Source organism: Neovison vison, chromosome 10 (assembly GCF_020171115.1).
Source record: "Neovison vison isolate M4711 chromosome 10, ASM_NN_V1, whole genome shotgun sequence".
Classification (NCBI taxonomy): Eukaryota; Metazoa; Chordata; class Mammalia; order Carnivora; family Mustelidae; genus Neogale; species Neogale vison.
Window position 1 is genome coordinate 1,324,464 of NC_058100.1, and position 17,023 is coordinate 1,341,486.

At 64.5% G+C, this 17,023-nt stretch overlaps 2 protein-coding genes across 3 annotated transcripts; one reads left to right on the top strand and one right to left on the bottom strand.

The window, feature by feature from the left end:
- Nucleotides 1-1,400: 1,400 nt before the first annotated feature.
- On the bottom strand, nucleotides 1,401-11,766 carry THBS3 (thrombospondin 3). Of its 2 annotated transcripts, XM_044266482.1 has the most exons (23): nucleotides 10,976-11,765; nucleotides 9,725-9,931; nucleotides 8,915-9,171; nucleotides 8,701-8,803; nucleotides 7,922-7,948; nucleotides 7,620-7,702; nucleotides 7,484-7,535; nucleotides 7,211-7,359; nucleotides 6,851-6,991; nucleotides 6,602-6,679; nucleotides 6,071-6,223; nucleotides 5,765-5,875; nucleotides 5,449-5,556; nucleotides 5,034-5,193; nucleotides 4,700-4,818; nucleotides 4,529-4,581; nucleotides 4,106-4,299; nucleotides 3,762-3,940; nucleotides 3,609-3,657; nucleotides 3,244-3,440; nucleotides 2,844-3,016; nucleotides 1,805-1,944; nucleotides 1,401-1,716 (listed from the first exon to the last, which is right to left on the bottom strand). In XM_044266482.1, exons 1-23 carry the CDS (start codon nucleotides 11,052-11,054, stop codon nucleotides 1,658-1,660), a joined length of 2,871 nt encoding a protein of 956 aa, XP_044122417.1. In that variant the 5' UTR covers nucleotides 11,055-11,765; the 3' UTR covers nucleotides 1,401-1,657. The 2 variants fall into 2 exon arrangements, with proteins under 2 accessions (XP_044122417.1, XP_044122416.1); XM_044266481.1 differs by lacking the exon at nucleotides 8,701-8,803 and having other exon boundaries at nucleotides 7,922-8,129; nucleotides 10,976-11,766.
- A 550-nt stretch (nucleotides 11,767-12,316) lies between these two features.
- MTX1 (metaxin 1) lies at nucleotides 12,317-16,775 on the top strand. Its single transcript, XM_044266508.1, has 8 exons — nucleotides 12,317-12,415; nucleotides 13,405-13,474; nucleotides 13,593-13,672; nucleotides 15,133-15,225; nucleotides 15,398-15,580; nucleotides 15,708-15,784; nucleotides 16,193-16,347; nucleotides 16,434-16,775. The coding sequence occupies exons 1-8, from the start codon at nucleotides 12,335-12,337 to the stop codon at nucleotides 16,646-16,648; spliced, it is 954 nt and encodes a 317-aa protein (XP_044122443.1). The 5' UTR covers nucleotides 12,317-12,334; the 3' UTR covers nucleotides 16,649-16,775.
- The last annotated feature ends 248 nt before the right edge of the window (nucleotides 16,776-17,023 follow it).

Here is a 17,023-nt window from a genome sequence, read left to right on the forward strand (position 1 = left end):
CACTGGGGGCGCCCGGGTCGCCGGGGGGAGCCGCGCGCCCCAGTGCGGCCCGAGGGGCGTGGCCTGGGGGGGGCTTGCGGGGCGGGGAGTCCCCGCGCGCAGCTCAAGGGCTCGGACGCAGAGCGCAGAGAAGCGCCGCTGGGTCGGCGGAGCGGCTGGCCGCGCTGGGGGGGACCCCGAGGCGCGGGCGGGCGGGGGCGGGAGGTACGTGCCGGGGGCGCGGAGGTAAGTGGTAGAGGACGGCGGAATGTGGGAGGGGCTGTGGGCCGGGGCAATGACGCACTTGGGCAGCAGCGACTAGGTGGGGCGACGGAATGGGATTTGGGGGCCCCAAGCTGTCATGGGGAGCAGAGTGCAGCTGGGGTCGGATAGGCACATGGTGGCGACCAGGGGGCTGTATGTGAGGGGGCGTGCTGGGGGGAGAAGTACGAAGGGCAGAAACGTTTTGGGCACAGCGCACGTGGGGCTTGGGGGTCCGGCCCCTCCGGAGGCCCGTCCCCCCCAGTTGCGTCCGCCTTGGGAACGGTTCTCGGTCTCGGCGAGGGGCTTCAGGACGCCTCGGGGCTGGAGGGCGGCCGGGCGGAGGCGAGGGGGGCGCGGCTTCGAGCGGGGCGCGCGGGTCCGAGGGGCGCCGAAGCCCCCCACCCGCCCGCGGGAGAAAGCCGGAGCATCGAAGTGGGCGGCCCCAAAACTTCTGCCCCTGCGTTGCCAGGCAACAGCCATTCAGTCGCGTTGCTGGGACACGCGTCACCATGGCGACGGCTCCGCGCCGCGCGCTCCGAGTATTTAAAGAGCAAGCGCGCGCAGCGGCTGGGAGTCGGAAAGCGGCTTTCCGGGCCACCGCGGCCTCCCCTCCGGCCACCACCCTCCCCGCCGTCCCCTCCCCCCTCGCCCAGGCGCCAAGTCTCTGGCCTCCAGCGGGACCCAGCTCCCCGGCGCGGCCCTGGTTCTGGGGCTGGCCCGGCAGCAGGCGGTGCGGAGCGGGATCCCGGGCCCCGGGCGGGCGGGAGGGACGGGACGCGGTGCAGTGTTGTTCTTTCCCCCGCCAATATTGCACTCGTCCCGGCCTCCGGCCCCCCCGGCCCCCCGGCCTCCCTCTCGCCCCGAGCGGGCCAGCTCCAGCCCTCCTGGCTGTCGGTCCGGACGACCTAAGATGGACTGGAGTGTCGCCGCTGCCGCCCTGAGTGAGTAAGTGGGTCTGGGAGGACTTCGCCATTTCCCGGGCCAGCCTCTCATCCTTCACCTGGCCCAGGCCAGCGCCTTCCTCCTCCACCCGCCCGCGCGCAGCCAGACTTCTGTAGAGCTCCAGCTTTCATCCTACCAGCCCCCTTTCTCGCCCGCTCGGTTCCCTCCTGCTCCCCACACTGCCGTGGAAAACCCCTAAAAGAAGCAACAAGCACTAGCTTAGAAAACCACTGGACCTTTATGGCAACGCGCTGTTCTCTTTCCTGGGTTAGTGCCTGAGAAGAATAGCCCTTGAAAACTTCCCAACTCCTGAACCAGGGGGTCACCACCCTTCTGGGGTGGAACTCCTGTGGGTGCCGGAGGAGGGTCTGTGTTTGCTTGAGTGGCTGTAAGTTAGACCCCAGGGTCTCCAGGATGGACCCCAAGGCCAGAGGGTCTAAAATCAGGATTCGGAATCCCGCCGGCCGCCTCTTCACACCCTTCCCTGGAGCAGCTGCCTCCGGAACTGCTCGAAGTCCTCGGGCACCGTGTCTGAGGTGAAAAAATGACTGAGGTCAGAAGACAGGACCCTCCCACCGGGGCATATGGAAGGTCAGGCCAATGGGGTCTGGAGCCTCACCATTGCATCGATACTGGAGATTGGACCAAATGATATTTTCTTGAGAGAAGCAGAATACGCCCAGACGGCCTCCCCGCATGGCTGTGTCGATGATCACCCCGGAGTCCGCCACCAGCTGAGGACCCTCATAGAGCTTCACCCTGCCCAGGACAGGGGCGTCCGTGGGTGCTAGGAGGCCAGTGGGCACTGGGCCATCAAGCCCAGGCCCCTGCTCATCCCCAACCCCCCTGGAGCTCACTGGGCCAGAGAGAGAACGGAAGGAGGGAGCGGGAGGAAGGGAAGGGGAGGGACGGGGTGCTTTCTCAGGCCCGGGGCCCCTGCCTCTTTGTCAGCCCCCTTTGCATCTCAAAGCACCAGCCGCATTCCAGGCGAGGATTGGGTTGCCATGACAATGAGCACAATGGACTGGGGGGTGAAGTCACCCGCTTCCCAGGCTCTAGTCCCCCCTCCCTCATCCCCTGCCCTGGCACCCTGCAGCCCCAGGCACCTTAAAGGGAAACCAGCCCAAGTCCCTGGACCCTGGGCTCTTGCCATTTCCCCTCCCTTCCCTGTCATCCCTGCTGACTAGGAAGCGCGCAGGGGTGACCACAGCTTCCGACTGAGAAGTCCTAGCCCTGCTGCTCAGAGGTGTGCAGTCTGGGCCTCGGTTTACTCTTCTGCAAATAACGACCCCTTCCAGGTCAGACATGGTGATGGGGCAGCTTCTGGGATGTACCACGGAAGGGGTCGGAGGGGACGGGCCTCTCCAGGGACTGTCCTGTGGTTTACAGGCTCCCACACATGCCCTCACCTTACAGAAGGGAAAACAGCCCCACATCGCCTGTGGGTCCTGGGGAGCATGAGCCCTAGGGCCCGGAACAGGGCTGAGGTGGGACATCCCTGGTGGAGGGCGGAGAGGGAAGTGGCCCCAGTCCCAGTCCAAGGCCCAGGGCACCGAAGAGCAGAGTGCAGGGGGGCAGCCTGTGGGGAGTCCCAGCTAAAGGCGAAGCCAGGCCGGGCCTGGGGTCCCCCCTCCGCAGGGCTCAGCCCCTCCCCTCACCGGATGTAGCCCACTTGAGGCCGGTGCAGCAGCTGCCAGCGGTAGGAAGTCTTGTCCCGCCAGCCCACATTTCGGGGGTCAGTCCACAGCAGCCGGACCTGATCGGGGGTGTGGCCAGTATGCCACAGGGCATTGCGGAGGTGCTCACCGGGGCCTGACACAGACGTCACCGCCTGGAGAGTATTGGCAAAGACAGGGGGTCAACCGTGGGACCCAATCAGCAGGCCAGTAAGCACAGCTGGAAAAGGAAGTCAAGGGGGTCGGGAGCACGTTCTGGAGACCCCTGGAAGCCAATCTCCAGGCCAGATGTCTGAGAAAGAGTTCCCACTCGGGCAGTGGGGGAAGCTCGGGGAGGCTTGGGGTGAGGGCCCTGGGCTGGGGGCTCCGGGCGGCTGCCGACCTTGAGCTGCAGCGCGGGCTGAGCCACAGCCCGGAACGGTGTGGCCTGCCAGTAGGTCTGCTCCGTCTGCTTCCACATGACCACGTAGAAGCGGCCGCTGTCCTGATAGCTGAAGAGGAAGCCTGCGTAGTCATCATCAGTCACCGTGTTCACGTGAAAGGTGCCTTCAAAGTCCACACCGTTGAAGGCCGTGTATCCTGGGGGGGGTGGGATCTGGGTCAGGGGTTGCAAAGCCACTAGTGGCCCACGGTGCACTCGGGGTGGGAAGCAACGCCTGTGAGGCGTGTGCTCAGCTTGGCCCCTGCCCCCTGTCCCTGTAGGGTTCCTCCAGGTGGAAGTGTTGGAACCGGGTGCCCCGTACATACCAACTGCCAAGCCAGGGTCACTGTTCATGGTCTGAACGATTTCCATGCCCTGGTGGAGTGCAGGAAAGAAGAAAACCCTGTTCCGGAGACCCCGCCCCACCAGGGCCCCACCCGGCGGCCCGGCAGCACCTGCCCAGCCCGTGGCTGCAGCACCTGGTTGAGCACAACCCAGTTGGGGTCGATCTGAGCGTCTCCCTCAGGGTCCAGGACGACGGTCTGATAGGCCCGGAAATCCGTTAAGGTCACCTCTGCACTCTCGGGGCACACGTCCAGGGGGTCGGCCACTGCGTCGTTGTCGAAGTCATCCTCACACACATCGCCAACGCCATTGCCTGGGCAGAGCGAGGCCAGGGGCTCAGGAAGGCCTGGCGGTGGGCTCTGGACACCTGCACACCGCCCCTCGGGCCTCGCCTTCCTGGCTTAGCCCCGCAGCCCCTGCCACCCCGCCCTGGGCAGGGCCCCCACCAGTGCAGGCCTCTGCGGGACCCCGGCCTCACCGTCTGAGTCCTTCTGATTGGGGTTGGGGACAAGGCGGCAGTTGTCAGGACCCGGAGGCACGTAGTCTGGGACCCCGTCATTGTCATCATCCCCATCACAGTCGTCTCCGAGTCCATCATTGTCTGAGTCCAGCTGGGAGCTGTTTGGCAGCTCTGGGCAGTTGTCCTTGGTGTCCTGATGTCCATCCCCATCGCTGCCCAGGACAGGCACCGAATAAAGGCTCTAAAAGTACCACGTCCATTCCCCATCTTCTGCTCAGAAGTCGGGGAAGTGCCCCCCAGGCAGCGGGAGTAGAGGCTAGACTTGGGGCGGGGGGCTTCCTGCCCAACAGGAGTGGGGAATCCAGGCTAAACCACCCAGGAAACCCCGTGCCACGAGAAAGTGAAGGAACCCGGGAAGGACCGTCTGTGTCTTGGCCCTACCTGTCCTCATTGGTGTCACAGACGTCCCCCACCAGGTCGCTGTCGGCATCTGTCTGAGAGAGAGAGCGACGCCTGTTCTCTCCACCTCCTGACAGCCCCGCGGGGTCGGACCACTTCCCACGGGAAGGGCCTTGGCCTCACCCCGGGGCCCACCCTCCCCAGCCCCAGTACCTGGGTAGGGTTGCTCATTTCAGGGCAGCTGTCACAGGCATCTCCCACCCCGTCCTCATCCCTGTCAGTCTGCAGTGGGTTCGGGACCTTAGGGCAATTGTCCAGTCCGTTGGGGATGCCTACGAGGCATGCAGGGGACACAAGCCTGTTGCTACAACAGGTCACGCTCTCTCCTGGAGCTGGCATCCCACACAGAGGACACCCCCTAGCCCTCTCCTGCCTCGCTCTGCCCCCGCCCCCGTCCCATTCCCAGGGCGCTTCCCCCACCCAGGCCACCCCTGTGGTGCTTCCTTCCCACCACTCGGGCCTCCCAGTCCCCCAGCCCCAGTGGCACCATCTCCATCCACATCATTGTCACACGCGTCCCCTTCCCCGTTGCCGTCCGTGTCCTTCTGGTCATTGTTGGGGACGTTGGGGCAGTTGTCACAGGCATCCCCAAAGGAGTCTGTGTCAGAATTTTGCTGGTCCTTGTTGGGGAACAGTCGGCAGTTGTCCTGGGGTGAGACGAAGAGTCAGGCCGCCCTTACGCCCCTGGGCACCTACCCACACCCCATCCCCGTGCCCACGTCTGCAGTCACGCTGCACCCCCCCCCCCAGAATCCATCTCATCCTGGTACAGGGTCTATGCCCAAATGGGAGCCCTGGGGCCCTTCCTGCAGCGCCACCAGAGACCAAGAGGGGACAGGGTTATGGGACAAGGCGTAGAGAGGAGCAGAGGAGCCGCAAGGGACAGGGCCGCCAGGAGCCACCTCCACGTTCTTGATCCCGTCCCCATCAGCGTCCTCATCACACTGGTCCCCCACACCATCGTTGTCGGCGTCTTCCTGCCCAGAGTTGGGTGTCAAAAGGCAATTGTCCTAAAGGTGGGGGAGGAACCCCGATGGGGTTGTGGCCTGACCCAGCCTGGGCGGCTCAACCCTGCCCGTCCGCTCCACCCCTGCCCCCGCCTGGAGGGCCCCCCCCCCCGCCCCAGCCTGGGCATCCACCCCTGCCTGCATGCTCCACCCCTGCCCCAGCCCGCTCACAGCTGCCCGCCGGCCCCACCCCTGCCCACTGGCCGCACACCTGCTTGCAGTGCTTGTTGTTGTCCATGCACGGTAGGGCCTGGTCCGGGTAGCCGTCGATGTCCGTGTCGGTCCCACATACATTCCCGTTCCCAGCCCAGCCCACGTTACACTGGGCCACGGGAAGGGTAGGAATGAGGGCCAGGCCCGTCTCCTCAAGCCCCGCCTTTTCCTGCCCCAGCCCTCGTTTAACCCGAGTGGCTCCTGGGCCCCTTCCCACGCAGGCCCCCATCCCAGGCCCCATGCACGGCCCGAGCCCCGTTCTCCAAACCCTCCCTCTCCCTCCCAAGCCCCAGGCCCAGCTCACCGCGCAGGACACTGCTCCGTTGCGCTCAAAGAGACAGTGTGCGTGGACGTGGCAGGGGCTGTGGGCTGGGCTGTGGCAGGTGCGGGCTGGGAGGCAGCCCTGGCTCTGGTTCCCCAGGAAGCCCAGGCGACAGGGACCACACTTGAAAGAGCCCTGAGAACCGGGAAGCGGCACGTCGGCGAGGAGGGTCAGCCGGGTGGGCACCCGGGACCCAGGGCTGTCGCGCCCAAGGGGTGTGCGATGGGCGCTCCTGGCCTGATGCCCACTAGGGCAGTCATGGCCCCTGGCCTCTCCTGGCAGCCTCGCGGGTGTCTCCTAGCCGCAGCTTCCCGGTGGTGACCCTGAACCCCAGGAGACCTGCTACCAGCCACCGTAAGAAGCGGAACCCGGGTTTGGAGCCAGCGTGAGCCACATCAGGGTGGCCTGCCCTGGGGACGAAGGAGGTGCGGCAGGAGCCCTGCAGTGGCGCGTGCGCGTGTGTGTGTGGCCGCACGCCGCACTCTCCGGACACACTCCAGGCACGCGGCTCACCACGGTGTTGGTGCAGACGGAGTTCGGGTCGCAGCCACCGTTGTTCCCGTCGTTGCATTCATCCACGTCGTTGCAGACCTGACCGGGCAGACGCGGGGTGAAACCGGACCCACGGCCGGGCCCCTCCCACAAAGCCAGCGCACCAGCCAGTAGCCCTGTCCCGTTTCTCACAAGGACCCCGTACCTAGCCCAGAAGCCCCTGGTCCCCACAAGCCCCTGACCTCGTCTTCACGCTCTGGCCGAGCTAACCTGTTTGCTGGCACGGGCGTAGTCGATGCCCACGCCGGACACCCGAGTGCCCTTATAGCCACGAGGACAGGCTTCACAGTGGAAGCCAGGCACAGTGTTGACGCAGCTGGCCCCAGGGAAGCAGGGGTCTGCGTGAGCACACTGTGGGAGAGACAAGGGGGCACTCAGGACCCTGTCCATGCTCCCACCACCTAGGCTCACTGCGCTCTGACCCCCTACCCTTGGGCCCCCTGCCCCCCAAGTGGCCCTCCCCATGCGGCCCCCTGCTCTTTGCACGGGCTTTGTGCCCCTTCCTCCTCATTTCTTTCCCGGTCTCCAAGCATCCGCCCCACGTCCTTGGGCCAGGCGGCCCTCCCCCACCTCATCGATGTCCGCACAGTGAGTGCCGTTGCCCTGCAGGCCCGGGGGGCAGGGCCCGCAGCGGTAGCCGGGGTACTCGTACACTTCCATGCAGTCCACACCTCGGAAGCAGGGGTTGGGGCTGCAGTGGGAACGCTGCTCGTGGAAGCCTGAGGGGTGGGCACGGTCAGAGCCAGCCACAGGGGGCCGTGCCCATCCCCAGAAGGGGAGGCCAAAGCCGTGGGGTGGGGGGCACGGGGTGCCATCCGGAGCCCTCCCCACGCGCCCACTCACCGCACACCTGACACTCCATGATGGCGTTTCGGATCAGAGACATCTCCTTCACCTGGCGGACAGACAGACGGGGGCGGTCGGCTCCTCGCACCCCGCCCCCAAGCCCCGTGCCCACCCCCCGCTGGCGAGCTCGGACCTGGTCTCGGATATCATCGCGCAGCTCCACCAGGATCTGGTTGAAGAGGGTGAGCTGGGTGACCAGCGCCTTGGTCTGCTCCCCTGTCAGAACCCCAGGTGCAGAGAGGCTCAGAACTGGGCCACAGGTCTCGACCCTTCTTGGGGTAATGAGCCAGCTCCTGCCCATGCTCCCCACCCCGCTTTAAACAAACCCCACCCCTCTCCTGGCGAAAGGGGCCTTTGTTTCCTGCCAGCTCCTGCCCAAGCCCCGCAGCCGCTGCCCGGGGCTCCTCCCCACCCACCTCCTGGGGGCCTGCTCACCGAGGATGGAGTGCAGTGCGCTGGTCACTGGAGAGGGGAAAACACAGGGTAGAGATGTGAAGAGGACCAGGCCGGTGAGGAGGAGGAAGGAAAAGAGAGGCAGGAGCAAAGGCCTAGAGGAGTCTTGGAAGAGGGACAGGCAGTTGGATGGTGGGAGGGCAGAGGCGACAGGCAGGCGGCAACAGCTCTCCCCACTGGGTGACCGACCCTGAAAGAGGGTTGCCTCACAGTCAGAAGCCAGATCCCCCTGGTTCCCAGGCCTGGGAGCGGCAGAAGGGATCCAAGTCTGTCCGCCCCATTTCCCGCCCCCCTCCCCCACCCAGCTTCTGGGAGAACTGGGCGTCTTCTGTCGGTAAGGACCTCTGAGCATCCCCGCCAGAGACACCAGGCAGACGGACCACGCTCGGAGAGGCCGCTGGTAGGTGACAGCCGCGGGTGACAGCTAAGAAAGACCCAAAGACCCTTCTCTGGGTCGCCAAGACCAAGCAGTGAACTGTCTGGCCCCCACACAGAGCGCTCGGGAGTTCCTTTCTTCTCCAGCCGCTCTCCTTTCCCAGCTAGCCGGGGAGGCGGGGGCCCCTGAGCAGGGAGACTTTTCTGACCCAGGCCTCCTGGGATGGCCTGTAACCACGGGCGAAGGAGATGGGGGGTAACAGCGTCTGAAGCGCCAGGAATCAGTGAGCCGAAGGAATGAGTGTTAAGGGGGAAGCCAAGGAGAGGAGGGTCAACAAAGGCCACAGGAAGTGATTCTGGGGTCTAGAACGCCAGCTCTGTGTTACCTGCACTGTGGATGGACTCGTCCCCCTGGAATGGACACTCACTCAGGGCCCCCACCCGGGCCATGGACCCGCCCAGAATCATTTTCATAGATTCCACGAAGCCCTGGTGGGGGGAGGGCGGACAGGAGCAGAGTGGGGTGGGAAAACCCGCCGGGTCCTCCTCCCACTGCTGCGAAGGCCGCGCGGAACTCAGGGTCCTGTCTTCCCGGCTCACCTGCATCCTCAAATACGCCTTCTGTCCAGTCCGAATCTCCAGCCCGTCAACCTCGGCGGGAGGAATGGGGGCCAACGCAGGGAGCCCGGAGTGCTGGTCTCCCAGTTTGCAGTCCACGTAGAGCTGCAGGGCAGGGCTTGGTCGTGCGGGACCCCGGAGCCGCAGGAGAGCCGTGTGCGTGCGCCCGTCGGCCAGGCCTGCCTGCTGCAGGTTCACGGCGTGGACTCTGCCGTCCTCCCGCTGGTACCGCACCAGCACTGCCCAGGAGGGGAGGTCAGTATGGGTCCTGTCCCCCATCCCGTCTCCCAACGAGGGTTCAGGTCAACCCGTCTGGATAGCACTCCCGTCAGCCCCTTGCCTGCGATGCCTCTCCCCCGACCTTGTACGTGACCGGCACACCACAAATACTCTTCAAACTGCTTCGGAGACTAGGACGTCCTTAATCGTCCATCACTCTGTCCCTTGCTAGGGTGCCAGCTGGTTCTGTACACACTGGACTGTGCCAGGGAACTGAGGGACTGCCGTACACCCTCGCTGGAACACGGAGACCTCTCTCCCCCTCCCTCAGACAGCCCCAAGTACAACACCCTCTCCCTGCAAGTATTAGGCCTTGCTCTATGGTTTGGGTACCTGGCCTCCCGGTGCATGTCCTAAGCACCCCATCCCGGGTGCCCCTAGTGCCTGTGCACAGCTGAATGGGCCCATGAGCCCCCAGAGAGGCCGGGGAGAGTTAAGAGAGATATGGCAGTGGGGACGAGGGAGAGTGCTCAGGGGGTCATCAATGCAGGAAAGGAGATGCCCACCAGTCACCTTTGTTAATTTTGCCCACAACTGAGGCCTCCAGCCATCGTGTGTTGTCCTGGCGAGAGTAGAGGCCAAAGAGGACACCACCCTGCTTGGGGGGCAGGCGGAAGGTGGACAAGAGGTAGATGTCAGCAGCGGTGAGCAGGGCTGTCCGGATCTTCTCCGCCACAGCGGTCATCTGCCGAGACTCGCCCACAGTCAGCAGGTCAATCACTGGCCAGGGGAGGATTATCAAGGTCAGAGAGTGGGTCAAATGTTCAGCCTGCCCTTTCCCCTGAGCCCTGGGGCGGGGCCGTGGGGGGCGGGGAGCATCCTTCATCATTTCCCCCACCCCCGGCCCCAGAGGGCAGTGTTAGTCACCTTCCTGAAATTCAACCCTGGTCGCTATCAGAAGACAGACAAGGCGCTGTGCCTCCTTTCCCTCAACATTGCTGAGGGCCACCCTCTGGGAACCCGAAGGGCCTGAGGCTCTCTTGGAAACGGAACCAGCGCCCGGCCCACTTGAGAGGCCCCCACCAGGTGGCGCAAGGGAGCCACTGTGCTGATCCCACGCAGAAGCAGCACCTGGTGCCCACAGCGCAGAAATGGAAAAGCAGCTTCTCTTCAGGCGGCTGGGTTTGGCTCATCCCACACCCAAACGCCCCTCCTCCCCGCCCAGGGGGCTCCGTGCACACACGCTGGACGAGGAGAGCTGCCCACTGAGGGCTCTGACCCTCCTGCTGTCTGCCTCTCTCCTACGGGAATGTGCGACCCGGCTCCTCTGCCTCCTGTGTCCTGGCCAATCTGTGGTTTCCCTTCCAGCCAGTAATGAATCTGTGCCTCTGTCATCTGCTCCAGCTACCTCTCCCACACCCGCAGGCCCATCCCACAGCCAGACCTCCGGGAGAGCCCAGACCTCTCGGTCCCCACCCCCACCCCGTCTTGGGGCAGCCCACAGCCCCGGGGATGGAGAAGCCCACCTTTGCCCTGGTCTCCTGGACCCTGGGGTCCCTGCAGAAGCTCAGACGCCAACCCAGCCTGGGCAGCCCTACCGTGCAGCTCCCGAGCTCTCTGCCCTGGCCTCAGGCTGACTCTGGCCAGTTCCTACTCATCCACTACCCTCTGGTGTTCACTGCTTCCCTGAGGGCCACAGTTTCACGGACTCTTCCCTCCTGTTCCATTTCAAGACTCTCCCCTTGCCCACATGTTTCCGGCTACTAGGCTGAGGGCAAACAAGGAGAGGCCGAGAGGGGTGGAAGAGGCTGGAGACAGGCTTACCCTGCAGGTCCTGACTGGCAGATGCGAAAGTGCAAAGGAGGAGAAGAGCCAGGGCCCCCCGAAGTTTCTGCGTCTCCATGCCGCTCAGCTGGCTCACTACCCCTGGCAGGCAGGCGGCTGGGAGGGGAAAAGGCTAGGCGGAGAGAGCAGGAGCGGGGGGCGGAGGGACTGAAAGGGGGAGTTGAAGGGGGGGGCCAGCAGGCGGGTGAGGGGGGGCTGAAACAAAGAGCTGCCAATCAGCCTGGAGGCATCCCCAGCTCCGTGATCCAGGGCACTGGGGAAGAGTCTGGAGGCCTCCCTGCCTCCTGCCTCTCCCTAACGGTCCTCTCTCCCAGGTACCTCCCTCCCTCCTGCCATCTCGCTGCGGGGGGCCACTACCGAATGCTACTGTTTTCTGTCCGTCGCAGTCGCAGAAGGCAGGAACCCCTGGCAGGGGCAGTGCCAGGCAGTGCGCATTATCCCACAGCTTGGCAGGGAGGGATGCCAAGGGAGTGGTGGAAACTAGCTCACTGTTGTGCCCAGGGGATGCCCACATGGCCTGAACTTTGCTGCTCCGACGAAGCAAGTGCTCTTTACTGGTGGGGGTCCCCTGACACGTGCCTCCGTCCTGGGAAAACGTGAAGGCCTCCGCTGGGAGCTGGAGGGCCCGTCCAGCGGTCAGAGAACGGGTCGGAGGGAAGGAATCAGGAACGAGCAAAGGGCCAGCGGGGCCAGGAGGAAACCAGGGGACAGGCCAGGGGCCGGGGCCAGACTGGGAAGACTTGGGGGGGTACTGGCGGACAGGCCGTGACCCGGATGAAACGGAGGGGCGCCTCCGTTCCCGTTACCACGGCAACGGCCCGCGAGCGCCACCCCCTCCCCCACCCAGGCCCCAGTCCGACCCGGCTCCGGCCGCCGCCGCCCCTGTTTTGTTTCCATGGCGACAGGCGGCGCGGGGCCGGCTCCAAACATAACGCGCTGTGGAAAACATGCGGCTCGGGGGACCCCCCCGCGGCCCCTGCTCCCGGCCGAGCCCCGCGGGGCCCTGGCACAGCCCGGGCCGCGTGCACGGCTGCGAGAAAGCCCGGCGCCGGCGCCCAAGATCCGCGCCGCCAGGACCCGCCGCGCCGTCGGGGGTCCGGGGGTCCCCGCAGCCAGGCCGCCCAGCCTCCGCGCGGGCCCGCCGAGAACCCTTCCCCCCTTCGGGTCCCGCCTCTGGAGCGGGCGGCGGCCGCCCTCCCCCGAAGCCCTCGGCCCCGCCCCGCCCCGCCTCGCCCCGCCTCGCCGCGCAGCTCGCTCGGGCCTCCGCCTCTGGCGGCCCGAGGGGCGGGGCGGGCGGAAGCGCGGGGGGAGGTGCTTCCGGGACAGAGGGCGGGCAAGATGGCGGCGCCCATGGAGCTGTTCTGCTGGTCGGGGGGCTGGGGGCTGCCGTCAGTGGACCTGGACAGCCTGGCCGTGCTGGTGAGGGGTGGCGCCATTGCTCTCTGTTGCGCTCTGGAGGACTGGGGCGGGAGCCCAACTGGCCGATCGTCTGAATTTCGCTAGGGCGCCTCCGCCCGGGAGCACTAGGGGAAACTGAGGCAATTTAAGATTTTGTGTGTGTGTGTGTGTGTGTGTGTGTGTGTGTGTGTGTGGCGCGCGCCTCGCGCACATGGGCTCAGTGCCCTATGGCCTGACAGCCTAGGTTTGGTGCAGCCACAGCAAGAAGCCTGGTCGGGGGTTCAGGAAATGGGTGTAAGTCCTTGCACACCCATTTACCGGCTGTGTGACCTTGGGCGATCCCTTCTCATCTCGGAGCGCTGTTTCTTCATCGGGAGGTTTACTGAGCCTGGACGACCTCAGGGCTCTCTGGCTCGGCATTCCTGTCCCCTCCCCCTCCCCCTCCTGCTCACTAAACAGCATTTCCTGGTTTGTGTATTGCCGCCAGGCTCTGTGGAAAGAGCTTTCCGGTCAGAAAGACTCGTTCGCCTCATTCATTCACCCCTTCCTTTAATAAGCAGGATCAGGCCGCTTCCAAAACCACCCATTGGCATACAAAGACGAATAAGACTTGCTTCCTCCCGTGTGGTCGTTTAGAGAAAGGCAGACACGTTCGCAAGTAAAGCCAACATGTTCAGGTGCTAAGGCTTAAGGAGGAGCAGGCCACAGAGACTCCTAGAGAAGGACATGGTCAGTGCTTCCAAGGAAAGGAATACACGGTTAGGAAGAACTTAGGAGGCTCTGTGTACATCAAGCAGATGGCAGGAGAGGAGACGGGGAGGCTTTGACTGGCAGACCTGTCCACCATCTCTCTGAGCCCTGTGTTGCCCATTGTGAAAGGGCAGCTGTAATGTCCACCTCTTCTTTTGTGAGGCAGGTACAAAGCCTAGCATGAAAGGAACTCAATAAATGTTCTCTCTCTTCCTGATTCCCCTGTGGGGGCACTCTGCCTTCTGCTTCCTTCCCTGCAGACCTATGCCAGATTCACGGGTGCCCCACTCAAGGTGCACAAGATCACCAACCCCTGGCAGAGCCCTTCAGGTACCCCGTGTTCCTGGGGGTGAGGAAGGGTGGAGCAAGAGGCGGACAGGAATGTGGTGCAAGTCCGTATGGAAAGGCAGCTAAGGTTCTGGTGGGCATCCTTTTTTCTCAACGTCAGGAACTCTGCCTGCCCTCCGGACCAGTCATGGAGAAGTCATCTCGGTACCACACAAGATCATCACCCACCTTCGGAAAGAGGTAGGTGGCTCAGGTAGGGGGGCTGCCAGTGAGAGCTGCTCAGTCATTTCAGTGCAACACACCTTTATTGATAAGTGCCAGGCTAGAGGCAGGGGATCCAAAGCTTCAAGGAGCACATTGTCCAATGGGGGAGACACACCCAGAGCTGCTGAGTGCAGTAAAGCACTAGGTCGGGCATGAAGCAGGGGCGCTAGGGATGCATCAGAAGGCACAGTGCCTTTTGCCTCTGGGCAGGGAGGGAGAGGCAAACAGGCTGATGACACAGGGAAGAGAAAGGCAGGTGGCTCAGATGAGTCCCTGAGAGGTGGCCCCTGTCCTTCTCACAGGACCAGGTTGGGCTGGATATGGGGCTTGGGATGGACAAGACTTCAAGCCAACACGGGGAAGTTGAGGGAGTATTACAAGACGAATAGAGATACCTTGACTGTGCTCTTCCCTCTGTCCTTGACTGTGTGACCTTGGGCAAGTTCCTTCCTCTTTCAGATCTATAAGTTCTTTGTTCGTAAAGGAGGGGGCTTAGGCAGAATGTTTTCCAGTGGCTCCTCTACAGTTGTCAGAAGTAGCGTGAAGTAGTGCCCTCCTCTTCATTTCTGCTTTCCCAAAGGTGAAGGAGCTGGGGAATTCCGTGGAGGTTTGGGAGGCATGGAGAGAGGGGAACCAGGTAGAAAGCAAAGTTCCAGGGAGGGACTGGACCACCACCCTGAGTCCTTATGAATGAACACAGCTTTTCCGGTTTCCAGAGCGTTCTCCTAACACAGCCACATTGAGAGACGAGTCTACAAGGGAGAAACTGAGGCTCAGAGAAGTTTGTTTGTTTGTTTGTTTTGAGGATCATGTTCCAGAGGTTATGTGGGGACAAAACTTGCTCAGGATGTGGAAAGTGTTGCTGAGGTCCAGACACTGGAGCCTGCAGCAGTGTGTGGCAGGCTGAGTACACGTGGGGTGTCGTTAGAACATGTGTGGTGGCGCCCAGGCCACAGGATGAGATAGAAGAAATAGCCCCAGGCACTGAGAGAACAAGCTAGGGGGCCTGGGGCTGAAGATGGCGTCCCCTAGTTCCTGAGGCATGGACGGAGGCCCGCACGGCCTCTGAGCTCTGCTGTGCCAGCCCTGCGGTGCCTGGACTGGGGAAGTTCCTGTCCGAAAGCTGCCGTCAGCAGGCGAGATGCCAGCTTTCCATGGAGGCTCCAGGAGCTGCTCCTGGTTTGGGGCTGGGCCTGCCTCTCTCCCCGCAGTGGGCGCCCGACCTTGATGGCCAGCAGGCTTTGAGGCCCAGGCTTTCGGCCAACAGCAACAGGCTCCTGGCCGGGCCTGGCAAGGGGGCCTCAGCGGGAAAAGCTGCTTGCTCTAGCTCTGCTCCACTCAGAGGCCGTGAGGGTGGTCCCAGGCAGGATGCCTCACTCCTTGGGGACGTGCCCTGGAGCCTCCTGGTGTCCGGCTCACGGGCATCTCATCCGCAGAAGTACAACGCTGATTATGACCTGTCGGCCCGGCAAGGGGCGGACACCTTGGCCTTCATGTCTCTGCTGGAGGAGAAGCTGCTCCCGGTGCTGGTGAGTGCGCCCAGACCTCCCAGCATCTGTGGCCAGTAGGGGGGGGGCAGCTGGGGGGGTCAGGGACACGCACGCAGGCACACGGAGCCCCGGGGGCAGCACAGAAGCCCACCCCGAGTCAGGCAGCTGCACGGGCTCAGACCCGCCTCATCCCTCTGCCTCCCCAATCCAGATACACACTTTCTGGGTGGACACCAAGAACTACGTGGAGGTGACCCGGAAGTGGTACGCGGAGGCCACGCCCTTTCCCCTGAACTTCTTCCTCCCCGGCCGCATGCAGCGCCAGTTCGTGGAGCGGCTGCAGCTGCTGTGCGGGGAGCACCGGCCCGAGAACGAGGAAGAGCTGGAGAAGGAGGTACGTCTGGGGCGGGGGACTGCCGCCGGCCAGGAGCCCCAAAGACGATGGCCAAGGAGGGGGGGGCAGCCCAGCACGGAGGCGGCTCCGTCCCGCGGCCGCGAGCCCGCCCGTGTGCCCCCTCCAGCTGTACCACGAGGCCCGGGAGTGCCTGACCCTGCTCTCGCAACGCCTGGGCTCCCAGAAGTTCTTCTTCGGAGACGCGTGAGTCTGTCCCCGGGGGAAGGGAGAGGGTTTGGGAGGCGATATGGGACTGGGGTGGCTCAGGCGCCCGACAGGAGGTCCTAGGGTTAGACACTGGGCCTGATGACAGTGGCGCTGTGTGTGAGGTGGGAGGGCTGCCAGGCCTGGGGGGAGGGGGCCGCGGGGCTGCGGGGCGCTCAATGTGCCCTTTATGCAGCCCCGGGATAAAGTCCCATTCAGGGCTGGGCTGGCGCCACCCGGGAGCCCTCCCCATGCCAGGTCCGGAGCCAGCCCCAGAACCGGTGTCCGCTCCTCCCCTGGGGGCCCCCTGCTGCCAGAGCCCACCTCCCCGGGGCCTGCTGTCCCTCCCCCTCTGTCCCCGCCCCTTCTGCCTCAGTCTCTCTGCTCCGGCCCTTCTCTCGGCTCCAGCCCTGCCTCCCTGGACGCCTTTGTCTTCGGCTACTTGGCACTGCTGCTCCAGGCCAAGCTGCCCAGTGGAAAGCTGCAGGCCCACCTGCGGGGGCTGCAGAACCTCTGTGCCTACTGCACCCACATCCTCAGCCTCTACTTCCCCTGGGATGGAGGTGAGGGGTGCGCAGCGGCCTCCCCGGGAAGGTGGGCAGGGGTCCAGGACGAGCCCCTGTGCCCATCTTCCTTCCCCGGTCCTCAGCTGAGGTGCCGCCCCCCCGCCCGACGACAGCGGGCCCAGACACTGAGGAGGAGCCGAACCGGCGTCGGAACCAGATCCTGTCCGTGCTGGCGGGCCTGGCGGCCATGGTGGGCTACGCCCTGCTCAGCGGCATCGTCTCCATCCAGCGGGCGACACCTGCTCGGGCCGCGAGCACGCGGTCCCTGAGCATGGCCGAGGAGGATGAGGAGGAATGACCTGTCCTCACACCTGCCCCCAGACCCCGGGACTGACTTTTCTACTGTCGTACATTCCAGAGGCCCCCGTCCTCGGCAGGGCTGGAAGTGGGGGTGCTGCTCCCACAATAAACCACACTGACCGGAATCAGACCCTCTCTTGGTGACGGGGCCACCGTCTTCCCTAGCTGGCATGTAGGGGGTGGCGTGGGGCCTGGCCCTCCTCACCTCCTCCCTCCCCAGCCGCTCCCCCAGTCCCAGCCTGTGTTTGCACAGACGGTGAGCTCACTCTGGGCCCTAGCCCAGTTTCTGTGGTGCCGGCCCACAGTGCATGGCAGGGGGGAGGCGGGGGGGGGGGAAGAGGGCGCTGGGGCTTCTCTGTCCTCCCCGAGGGGT

Excerpts from the sequence above, each read along its gene's own strand:
- THBS3 (XM_044266481.1), bottom strand. The coding sequence starts at position 11,054 with ATGGAGACGCAGAAACTTCGGGGGGCCCTGGCTCTTCTCCTCCTTTGC. Across the intron at positions 5,557-5,764 it reads ACAACAAGCACTGCAAGCAG|GACAATTGCCTTTTGACACC; the intron begins GTGTGCGGCCAG and ends CCCCACCTTTAG. Across the intron at positions 5,194-5,448 it reads ACGGGATCAAGAACGTGGAG|GACAACTGCCGACTGTTCCC; the intron begins GTGGCTCCTGGC and ends GTCTCACCCCAG.
- MTX1 (XM_044266508.1), top strand. The coding sequence starts at position 12,335 with ATGGCGGCGCCCATGGAGCTGTTCTGCTGGTCGGGGGGCTGGGGGCTG. Across the intron at positions 12,416-13,404 it reads TGGACAGCCTGGCCGTGCTG|ACCTATGCCAGATTCACGGG; the intron begins GTGAGGGGTGGC and ends CCTTCCCTGCAG. Across the intron at positions 16,348-16,433 it reads CTACTTCCCCTGGGATGGAG|CTGAGGTGCCGCCCCCCCGC; the intron begins GTGAGGGGTGCG and ends CCCGGTCCTCAG.